The sequence below is a fragment of the Gossypium raimondii genome, chromosome 4 (genome assembly GCF_025698545.1).
Source record: "Gossypium raimondii isolate GPD5lz chromosome 4, ASM2569854v1, whole genome shotgun sequence".
NCBI classification, from domain to species: domain Eukaryota; kingdom Viridiplantae; phylum Streptophyta; class Magnoliopsida; order Malvales; family Malvaceae; genus Gossypium; species Gossypium raimondii.
Window position 1 is genome coordinate 1,964,338 of NC_068568.1, and position 12,103 is coordinate 1,976,440.

The 12,103-nt window shown below is 36.3% G+C and overlaps 2 protein-coding genes and 1 pseudogene across 2 annotated transcripts; 1 reads left to right on the forward strand and 2 right to left on the reverse strand.

The window, feature by feature from the left end:
• Positions 1 to 913: 913 nt before the first annotated feature.
• LOC105785082 (protein trichome birefringence-like 13) lies at positions 914 to 4,749 on the reverse strand. The gene is given in 6 exon segments (XM_052629089.1): positions 914 to 1,276; positions 1,367 to 1,501; positions 1,588 to 1,708; positions 3,352 to 3,492; positions 3,592 to 3,769; positions 3,846 to 4,749. Coding segments are annotated over 6 exon segments (1,248 nt in total). The 5' UTR covers positions 4,261 to 4,749; the 3' UTR covers positions 914 to 1,018.
• On the forward strand, positions 4,739 to 5,584 carry LOC105785083 (agamous-like MADS-box protein AGL61). Its single transcript, XM_012611019.2, has one exon. The coding sequence runs from the start codon at positions 4,848 to 4,850 to the stop codon at positions 5,565 to 5,567; it is 720 nt and encodes a 239-aa protein (XP_012466473.2). The 5' UTR covers positions 4,739 to 4,847; the 3' UTR covers positions 5,568 to 5,584.
• Positions 5,585 to 7,057: 1,473 nt separating this feature from the next.
• Positions 7,058 to 11,904, reverse strand: LOC105778892 (protein trichome birefringence-like 13; annotated as a pseudogene).
• Between the last annotated feature and the right edge of the window lie 199 nt (positions 11,905 to 12,103).

Consider the following 12,103-nt stretch of genomic DNA (forward strand, 5'->3'; position numbering starts at 1 on the left):
GAGTTGCGGGGTTGGTCGACAACCCACGATTCCAAGGCACATTGACATTGTAACAATTAAATATATCAAGCAATACGTGTGGTGTGTTGAGAGCTCTATGACATGGTCTTAGAGCAAAAAAAATTATGAATCCTCACATGAAGATTGTTACAAAAACCGAATCTGAAAGGAGAAAGAGACGAAAGTGGTCTGTAAACGACAAAGGTGTAGCATAGAAACAGCTTGTCGTCTTCATTGTTTTACTCGTTGGTTGTCAATATGATGATGGCTTAACAATCAACTCCCACTGCCCAACCCATTATTGTCTTTGCCCAAGTCCATTTTCGAAATTTAATATTTTTGTTCAAACTCTTCCAAATTTTGGATGAACTTAGACAGTAACCTGGACAGTTAGTAACTCACAAGTTGATATTGGAAGCTAAACTCTCCCACCAAAACTAGGAAAAAGAAAAAGAAAAAACAATGGGTCCATTCGGCCCTGAAATTTCAAGGTCCTCACTTTCTTCTACTTGTCCATGTTATTGTAAGATCAAGCTCAAGAAACTTCCCTCACCAAATGCCAACAATCCCTTTTATTCAATCACAAAAAACCAGCAACAGCCCAAACCGGAAGTGGAAATAAGTAGGGTTGCACCACGTGACATGCGGGAGGATGCAGCAGCTTTGTGGCATTGGCTACGGCTACGGATTCTAATCATGGATGCTTGTCGGCTTTTCTATCAAAAGCCAAGGAAAGAGCTGAGGCAGCCAACCCTAAACTTTGTCGTCTAATATGGGTTTGGTTGGGGGTGCTGTCGTTTTAGGTTGTTTTTTGTAATAATAACGAACCAGATGAGTTGGGTACACATATGTTTTTGGGATTGGGACTATTTGGTAGACAAACATCAGTTCTTTGGCATTTGTACAGTCCTAATGACTCAAACCTGAATCCGAGATGACTCAAATGACTTGAATTCCAAACCGATCCTAACCCAAAATGTACCGAACAAAAATATGTTTAGTAATAATACAATCAGTTTCAAATTTTAAGACTGTTTAAATGTGTTACAAACAGGTCGTTCCATGTATCTGTAACTCCCGGCAAGCACCAATGCATGCAGTCATCGTGTTTCTTTCCTCCGGCTGTGGAAGGGTGAGCATCAGCTCTGAACTCACTCATGCGGGTAATATCTAAGACGTGGACGTTAGACCCCTTGAGGGCGTTGTATATGTGCTGATTCACAAGCCTTGTCTCCACATTCGTCCCGTTGTTTTTCAACGAGAAGAGATTTTCCACCTGAAAACGGATATAATCAATTCAGCCTTGGTCCGGAGTGGACACAAACCAACAGATGAACAATTTTTTGGCCAAATGAAAGATACTAACTTGTTCGGGTAACAAAGGCTGTAACCGCTGACAAGAACCACCTTGGTCCCAATCACCACCTTCAAAATGCCTTGGTGATTGCGTGCGAAACAATTTAATTGCATCCGGTCGCATGGTTTTCTCCACAAACCGTATCTGCCAATTGATGATCAGTAAGAACTAAGAAGGTAAGCTGAGCGTTGTAAAAACAATAGTAGCAAACACCATTTGCAATAACATACCACGTGATTTAAAACCTTATCCAAGCCAAGATCAGGAGGTATGGGAGGGATTACAGGTAGACCCTTTTCAAAGAAAAGCAAGGGTGACTTAACTGGGTCAAATTTCGAAGGAGCCCACCACCTATTAAAGAACAATCAAAATGGTTAATCTATGTCAGGAAATCTATGATTACAACAATGGAAATATATGGACTAGAATAACAAGAAATTGTGGCCAGGGACCAACTTAAATATATAACACAAGTTAGATAGCTTGAGACAAAAAGCTTTGATGGTTGCATATAGCTCGAAAACCACATCCAACAACAGCAATTTGTCATGTCATTAAAATCCACTTTTGGTCATTTCATTCAACATGGAAATAGGATCGAAATGCTAGAAAACAACTTAGGAACAAAAAATAAGAACATAGAGGCATGCATGCTACCAGGCTATTGGCACCAAAAGATCTCAACAAACAACCAACATAATATTACAAAACAACCAGAAATTACACAGCTTGAGCCAAAAAGATTTGATAAGGGCATATAACTCGAAAAACACCTCCAACACTTCTGGTCGTTTTCATTCAACATGAAAATAGGATCGAAATGCTAAAAAACATACTATTGCCACCAAAAGACCTCAACTAGCAATCAACATAATATTATAAAACAACCACAAGTTACACAGCTTGAGCCAAAAAGCTTTGATGATTGCTTATAACTCAAAAACCACATTAAAACAAACTTTTGGTCGTTTTCATTGAACATGAAATAGGATCAAAATTGTAAAAAACAACTTAGGAACAACAAACAAGAACATAAAGGCATGCATGCTACCATGCTATTGGCACCAAAGGATCTCAACAAACAACTGACATAATATTATAAGACAACCTCAAGTTACACAGCTTGAGCCAAACAAGCTTTGATGATTGCATATAACTTGAAAACCACATCCAACCATGGCAATTTGTCATGTCGTTGAGATGCACTTTTCGTTATTTTCATTTTACATGAAAATAGGACTGAAATGCTAAAAACCAACTTGGGAACAACAAACAAGAACATAAAGGTGTGCTACCATATAAATTGCCACCAAGAATTTCTCAACAAACAACCACAAATCCCACAGCTTGAGCCAAAAAGCTTTGATGATTGCATATAACTCAAAAACCACATTAAAATCAACTTTTGGTTGTTCTCATTCAACATGAAAATGGGATTGAAATGCTAAAAAACAATTTAGGACAACAAATAATAACATAAAGGTATGCTACCATACTATTGGCACCAAAATACCTCAACAAGCAATCAACATAATATTATAAAACAACCTCAACTTACATAGCTTCAGTCAAAAAGCTTTGATGATTGCATATAACTCAAAAACCACCATTAAAATCATCTTTTGGTCATTTTCGTTCAACATGAAAAAAGGATATAAATGCTAGAAAACAACTTAGGAACAACAAACAAGAACATAAAGGAATTCTACCATACTATTGGCAACAAAAGAAGCAACCAACATAATATTATAACACAACCACAAGTTACACAGCTTGAGCCAAAAAGTTTGATATTTGCACATAATTTGAAAATGCGTCCAACTTTGACAGTTTGTTTTCATGTCATTAAAATCTACTTCTGGTCATTTTCATCTACCATGAAAACCGGATCCAAATGCTAAAAACAACAAAATAGTGCAAAAAGGTATGGTACCATAATATTATTGGCACCAAAAGATCTACAACATTATAATGGAAGTGGGAAAAAGGCTAACCAGTGTCCTGTGTTAAAGATTAGTATATCATGGAAGCTTGGAGCCTTTTCCCATGTGCTCTCTGGAACATCAACATCAACTCTATAACCTTCTTTATATCCAAGAGCTTCTAACTTACCACCATTTCCATTAGCTGATCATCTGCATTAAACACAATCAAGAACAATACAGTTCCTATCACGAAATACAAACAAAAAGAAACTAAATTGGAATTTATCTAAATGATTCAAAGCAGCTTACCTACCATAGCGTGCCAAAAGATTAGTTCTATGATAAGCAATGGTGAGATTATAGTGAAGGAAAGTAAAGCCACGATCAGCTCCAGCAGGACGCCATTTCTTCACATCATTGGACACACGTTTCAAAGTACAAAACAAAGATACAAACATGTTTCTGTTTAAGGAATCACCAATAAACCCTGCACTGTTGAATATTGATTAAGGCCTAATTTGCTTTAAATTAACTAACTTTGAGACAGAGAGATGGGGAAGTACCAATGTTGGTATCTCTGTAAGTGGGAAGAAACTGGAGGGGATCGAACGGTGGGAGATCACAGTTACGAGGCTTCCATCGCCACTTAATGATGTCTCTACCGTTGGATTTGTTGTTCAAAATGCAATTCCATCCTTTGAATATCTCCTTGCAGCTACTGTCGTATCGATCAACTCCCGCATTTGGGTCGTAAACCCATGACCCATCGGAGTAATCGCATGAAGAATCGCCGGTTGCAGATGGGTCTGATCGGGTGGTGAGATTGGCGTCGATGGGTTTAAAACGGAGGGATTGGGGATGAGTTGTGGAGGAGGAAATGGAGGCTTTTCTGGAAATAGAGAGAAGAAGAAAGAAAGAGATGAAGCAAATGAGCGACAACAAAGGGAAAAGAGATGAAAGCTTCTTTGTTGCTGCCATGGAGGTCTTTGTTAACCATTAAACCCTGCTTAAATGAGCTAAGCGGCTAACCCCAAGGGAAAAACACATGCGAGATCTAGGTTGAAGGTAAAAAACAGAGTAATGGGTGTTATATGACGTGCCCCAGGGTGAATTTGAGTAATTTCATTTGACTGCTTTGACTCAAAAGCCAAACACTAGTTTCAATTCAAGGTTATATCTTTTTCACTTTCCTTTCAGATTTCTTAGCTTGTTTGGTTGCTGAGAAAAAAAAAGAAAGAACCAATTCATTTGATTGCTAAACACACAGCACCCACCCTAAGTAAAAATTAATTTGATATTTTTGAGTAACATTTAAAGAAGAAAAAGTGAACAAAATATGATCATTATACTAATTAATATTATTAACCTTACTTATATAGTTTGAAAAGAGAATATTGAGATAATAATTTTAGGATTTTATTTAATACTAAGTTGAAAATTTGGACCGATTCTCCTAAAAATTCAACTTACCATATATATAATTGCTTTAATTTGGATATAATCTTATACATTTTCTTCCTTTCAGAAGAATACCATTTTTTTCTAAGACATAGTAGGATATAACAATGGTATCTCTAAATCAAACCAGAAGCAGCAACACCACCACTAAGGCAACTAGGGGTCGCCAGAAGATTCAGATAAAGAAACTCGAAAACGAAAGCAGCCGCCAAGTGACTTTCTCCAAGCGCCGCAATGGTTTGTTCAAGAAAGCGAGCGAGCTTTGCATTTTATGTGGTTGCAACATCGGCATCATCGTGTTCTCTCCCAAAGGAAAGCCGTTTTGCTTTGGTCACCCCGATATCGACATGATATTGGAGCGTTACCTTAGCAAAAACCCTAACCATGCTGATGGTTTGATGATGTCTGGTGACGACATTGCTCCATGTCTTGAAGAGTTCAACGAGGAGAGCCGAGAGACATTGGAGAAACTTGAGGAAGAAAAAAAGAGAAGCAAGGAGATCCAAAAGGAAAAGGAAGAGAGAAAAATGAAGGGACTGTTTTGGTGGGATGACCCTATTGATAATAATATGGGAATTGAGGAACTTGAAGCATATGCTAAAGCCTTGGAGGAGTTAAGGAATAATGTGGCTAATAGGGCTAGTACATTGATGGGAGATGTTTTTGCCATGTCGACTGCCATGACGGTGGCTAATCCTGATGGTTTGGGCAACGGTTTCGCCGTCCAAAACAGTGGCTTTGCCGTCGGAGACACCGGCGGGTACGGGGATTTCAATCTAGGTGTTGAAGGTTTTAATTTTGGTCATGGTCATGACTTGGATTATTAAATATTCTCTATTCATCATTGAAGGTATGTCTGTGGCTATTATTTTACATTATAAACTTAATCTGCTTAGTTTTTAATTATTTTATGAACAATATAGATCTATATATGATCATATATAAATGAAGCTAGTTTTTTTTATACCTTTAACTGCATTATTTTGTAGCTTTACATCTTTGTTTATATAGGGTGGGTTTAGACGGGTGGTGGGTTTACCTGCGATTAGTGTAAAAAAAACGGTGGTTGTAAGATTAGATATTATAGTATGGGTCAAAAAGTAAACTAAATGTACAGCACCTAATGCACGCACCCAACCGTCCATCTAAACCCACCCGTAATTTTGTATAATTTTATTTATTTATTCATATTTTTATCATAAAGTTGATAATTTCGGTACTAATATTGCTCAATAATATATTTCAGAGAATCTTAAAAGTGATTTTGCATTGAATAAAAGAAATTTTATATGATTTGTATTGTTTTTTTCTTATATTTCTTAAGAAATCTTTAGATGCACAGAAGATTTAATGTCAATATGTTGATACAAAAAATCAGTCCTTATTTTTAGTGATGTATTTTCCTTTTTCAAATATAATAATAAAATTATTTTATTTGGAAACATTTTAAAGTTTTTATTATCTAAATCACGCTTATCCGTGAAAATATTTGTTTTGAACAATCACATTAGAGGTTCGGATCGTATCTATTTTTTTTTGACACAATGTTTAGAACTACCCATGGCCCTTTCTCAACTCATAAATAGGAGAATAATGTGTTTTAGTGCAGCTACGTCCCCCTACATAATGTCCATACCAATCAAACTAAGACTCAATCGGGACATGAAAATATTATTTGCTTACTTAGTAAACTTAAACAATTAGATTACTATCATCTTGGTTTTCAATTTTTATTTTATGTTTTTTTATAAATTATGAATCATGATAAAATTATTATTATTTTAGGTAATTTTACAATTAATTTACACACTTTTAACTCGAGTTTCTAAATTACACATCACAATTATGATTCAAACCTATGAAAAATTCATCCAATACCACTAGATTAAGAGATGAGTTTCGGCTCGAACCGATACTTTGTGTGGTCAGAGTTATAAACCAGATGAGTTGCGGGGTTAGTCGACAACCCACGATTCCAAGGCACACTGACATTGTAACAATTAAATATATCAAGCAATACGTGTGGTGTGTTGAGAGCTCTATGACATGGTCTTAGAGTAAAAAAAATTATGAATCCTCACATGAAGATTGTTACAAAAACCGAATCTGAAAGGAGAAAGAGACGAAAGTGGTCTGTAAACGACAAAGGTGTAGCATAGAAACAACTTGTCGTCTTCATTGTTTTACTCGTTGGTTGTATTCAATATGATGATGGCTTAACAATCAACTCCCATTGCCCAACCCATTATTGTCTTTGCCCAAGTCCATTTTCGAAATTTAATATTTTTGTTCAAACTCTTCCAAATTTTGGATGAACTTAGACAGTAACCTGGACAGTTAGTAACTCACAAGTTGATATTGGAAGCTAAACTCTCCCACCAAAACTAGGAAAAAGAAAAAGAAAAAACAATGGGTCCATTCGGCCCTGAAATTTCAAGGTCCTCACTTTCTTCTACTTGTCCATGTTATTGTAAGATCAAGCTCAAGAAACTTCCCTCACCAAATGCCAACAATCCCTTTTATTCAATCACAAAAAACCAGCAACAGCCCAAACCGGAAGTGGAAATAAGTAGGGTTGCACCACGTGACATGCAGGGAGGATGCAGCAGCTTTTGTGGCATTGGCTACGGCTACGGATTCTAATCATGGATGCTTGTCGGCTTTTCTATCAAAAAGCCAAGGAAAGAGCTGAGGCAGCCAACCCTAAACTTTGTCGTCTAATATGGATTTGGTTGGGGGTGCTGTCGTTTTAGGTTGTTTTTTGTAATAACAACGAACCAGATGAGTTGGGTACACATATGTTTTTGGGATTGGGACTATTTGGTAGATAAACATCAGTTCTTTGGCATTTGTACAGTCCTAATGACTCAAACCTGAATCCGAGATGACTCAAATGACTTGAATTCCAAACCGATCCTAACCCAAAATGTACCGAACAAAAATATGTTTAGTAATAATAAAATCAGTTTCAAATTTTAAGACTGTTTAAATGTGTTACAAACAGGTCGTTCCATGTATCTGTAACTCCCGGCAAGCACCAATGCATGCAGTCATCGTGTTTCTTTCCTCCGGCTGTGGAAGGGTGAGCATCAGCTCTGAACTCACTCATGCGGGTAATATCTAAGACGTGGACGTTAGACCCCTTGAGGGCGTTGTATATGTGCTGATTCACAAGCCTTGTCTCCACATTCGTCCCGTTGTTTTTCAACGAGAAGAGATTTTCCACCTGAAAACGGATATAATCAATTCAGCCTTGGTCCGGAGTGGACACAAACCAACAGATGAACAATTTTTTGGCCAAATGAAAGATACTAACTTGTTCGGGTAACAAAGGCTGTAACCGCTGACAAGAACCACCTTGGTCCCAATCACCACCTTCAAAATGCCTTGGTGATTGCGTGCGAAACAATTTAATTGCATCCGGTCGCATGGTTTTCTCCACAAACCGTATCTGCCAATTGATGATCAGTAAGAACTAAGAAGGTAAGCTGAGCGTTGTAAAAACAATAGTAGCAAACACCATTTGCAATAACATACCACGTGATTTAAAACCTTATCCAAGCCAAGATCAGGAGGTATGGGAGGATTACAGGTAGACCCTTTTCAAAGAAAAGCAAGGGTGACTTAACTGGGTCAAATTTCGAAGGAGCCCACCACCTATTAAAGAACAATCAAAATGGTTAATCTATGTCAGGAAATCTATGATTACAACAATGGAAATATATGGACTAGAATAACAAGAAATTGTGGCCAGGGACCAACTTAAATATATAACACAAGTTAGATAGCTTGAGACAAAAAGCTTTGATGGTTGCATATAGCTCGAAAACCACATCCAACAACAGCAATTTGTCATGTCATTAAAATCCACTTTTGGTCATTTCATTCAACATGGAAATAGGATCGAAATGCTAGAAAACAACTTAGGAACAAAAAATAAGAACATAGAGGCATGCATGCTACCAGGCTATTGGCACCAAAAGATCTCAACAAACAACCAACATAATATTACAAAACAACCAGAAATTACACAGCTTGAGCCAAAAAGATTTGATAAGTGCATATAACTCGAAAAACACATCCAACACTTTTGGTCGTTTTCATTCAACATGAAAATAGGATCGAAATGCTAAAAAACATACTATTGCCACCAAAAGACCTCAACTAGCAATCAACATAATATTATAAAACAACCACAAGTTACACAGCTTGAGCCAAAAAGCTTTGATGATTGCTTATAACTCAAAAACCACATTAAAACAAACTTTTGGTCGTTTTCATTGAACATGAAATAGGATCAAAATTGTAAAAAACAACTTAGGAACAACAAACAAGAACATAAAGGCATGCATGCTACCATGCTATTGGCACCAAAGGATCTCAACAAACAACCGACATAATATTATAAGACAACCTCAAGTTACACAGCTTGAGCCAAACAAGCTTTGATGATTGCATATAACTTGAAAACCACATCCAACCATGGCAATTTGTCATGTCGTTGAGATGCACTTTTCGTTATTTTCATTTTACATGAATATAGGACTGAAATGCTAAAAACCAACTTGGGAACAACAAACAAGAACATAAAGGTGTGCTACCATACTATTGGCACCAAGAATTTCTCAACAAACAACCACAAGTCCCACAGCTTGAGCCAAAAAGCTTTGATGATTGCGTATAACTCAAAAACCACATTAAAATCAACTTTTGGTTGTTCTCATTCAACATGAAAATGGGATTGAAATGCTAAAAAACAATTTAGGAACAACAAGCAATAACATAAAGGTATGCTACCATACTATTGGCACCGAAATACCTCAACAAGCAATCAATATAATATTATAAAACAACCTCAACTTACATAGCTTCAGTCAAAAAGCTTTGATGATTGCATATAACTCAAAAACCACCATTAAAATCATCTTTTGGTCATTTTCATTCAACATGAAAAAAGGATAGAAAACAACTTAGGAACAACAAATAAGAACATAAAGGAATTCTACCATACTATTGGCAACAAAAGAAGCAACCAACATAATATTATAACACAACCACAAGTTACACAGCTTAAGCCAAAAAGTTTGATATTTGCACATAATTTGAAAATGCGTCCAACTTTGACAGTTTGTTTTCATGTCATTAAAATCCACTTATGGTCATTTTCATCTACCATGAAAACCGGATCCAAATGCTAAAAACAACAAAATAGTGCTAAAAGGTATAGTACCATAACATTATTGGCACCAAAAGATCTACAACATTTTAATGGAAGTGGGAAAAAGGCTAACCAGTGTCCTGTGTTAAAGATTAGTATATCATGGAAGCTTGGAGCCTTTTCCCATGTGCTTTCTGGAACATCAACATCAACTCTATAACCTTCTTTATATCCAAGAGCTTCTAACTGATCACCATTTCCATTAGCTGACCATCTGCATTAAACACAATCAAGAACAATACAGTTCCTACCACGAAATACAAACAAAAAGAAACTAAATTGGAATTTATCTAAATGATTCAAAGCAGCTTACCTACCATAGCGTGCCAAAAGATTAGTTCTATGATAAGCAATGGTGAGATTATAGTGAAGGAAAGTAAAGCCACGATCAGCTCCAGCAGGACGCCATTTCTTCACATCATTGGACACACGTTTCAAAGTACAAAAAAAAGATACAAACATGTTTCTGTTTAAGGAATCACCAATAAACCCTGCACTGTTGAATATTGATTAAGGCCTAATTTGCTTTAAAATAACTAACTTTGAGACAGAGATGGGGAAGTACCAATGTTGGTATCTCTGTAAGTGTGAAGAAACTGGAGGGGATCGAACGGTGGGAGATCACAGTTACGAGGCTTCCATCGCCACTTAATAATGTCTCTACCGTTGGATTTGTTGTTCAAAATGCAATTCCATCCTTTGAATATCTCCTTGCAGCTACTGTCGTATCGATCAAATCCCGCATTTGGGTCGTAAACCCATGACCCATCGGAGTAATCGCATGAAGAATCGCCGGTTGCAGATGGGTCTGATCGGGTGGTGAGATTGGCGTCGATGGGTTTAAAACGGAGGAATTGGGGATGAGTTGTGGAAGAGGAAATGGAGGCTTTTCTGGAAATAGAGAGAAGAAGAAAGAAAGAGATGAAGCAAATGAGAGACAACAAAGGGAAAAGAGATGAAAGCTTCTTTGTTGCTGCCATGGAGGTCTTTGTTAACAATTAAACACTACTTAAATGAGCAAAGCGGCTAACCCCAAGGGAAAAACACATGCGAGATCTAGGTTGAAGGTAAAAAAACAGAGTAATGGGTGTTATATGACGTGCCACAGGGTGAATTTGAGTAATTTCATTTGACTGCTTTGACTCAAAAGCCAAACACTAGTTTCAATTCAAGGTTATATCTTTTTCACTTTCTTTTCAGATTTCTTAGCTTGTTTGGTTGCTGAGAAAAAAAAAAAAAAAAGAAGAACCAATTCATTTGACTGCTTTGACTCAAAAGCCAAACACTAGTTCCAATTCAAGGTTATATCTTTTTCACTTTCCTTTCAGATTTCTTAGCTCGTTTGGTTGCTGAGAAAAAAAAAACCCAATTCTCTTTCTTTTATCATTTCAATTCAACAAGTCCTTATATTTTACTTTTTTGAATTTGTGTTTAATGGGTGCAGTAGCCAGAGTTTTTCGGTTCCAGTGAAAAGCATCAATGTCTTCAAATGTTATACCTCAAGAAAAACAGACGGGTGCTCATAGCTTTTTCTCCCTATTTATTATTATGGTTGAATTCAGCTATTAGTCCCTGCACTTTCTAAAAGTTATGAATTTAGCTTCTACACTTTAATTTGATCAACTTTAGTCCCTATACTTAAAATCTAACTTATCAATTTGAACCTAACTCACCTTGATTTGACTATAAAAAGTCAACGACATGAACCCCTTTCACTTTAATCTCATTTAACCTGATCAATCTAAAAATAACTCAAATAAGAAATTCGAAAAGACCCAAAATAATTTTCCTCACCTTTATACTTTGAAGATACAATACTCTGAATTATCTTGGTAAATTTTGACTCAATCCAATTATCAAAATAATATTCCTTTATAATCAGAATAGCCCTAATAAAGGTTAAATTCATTAAATATAGAAACTATTTTTCACAAATTTGGTAGGCAGGAGGGTGAACACTTCCTTTGTTACCAAATAAATTACCAGTTTCATATTTTCAATAAATATTTAATTATGAAACTTTTTCAATGTAGAAAGATAAAAAAGACTTTAGAAAGCTAACTCATTTTTGTTTGCTAGGCAATATAAATTTATTGAAAATAAATCTCTTATAAAAGTGCTACAAATTCACCTTCAACATGGACT

Excerpts from the sequence above, each read along its gene's own strand:
- LOC105785083 (XM_012611019.2), top strand. The coding sequence starts at position 4,848 with ATGGTATCTCTAAATCAAACCAGAAGCAGCAACACCACCACTAAGGCA.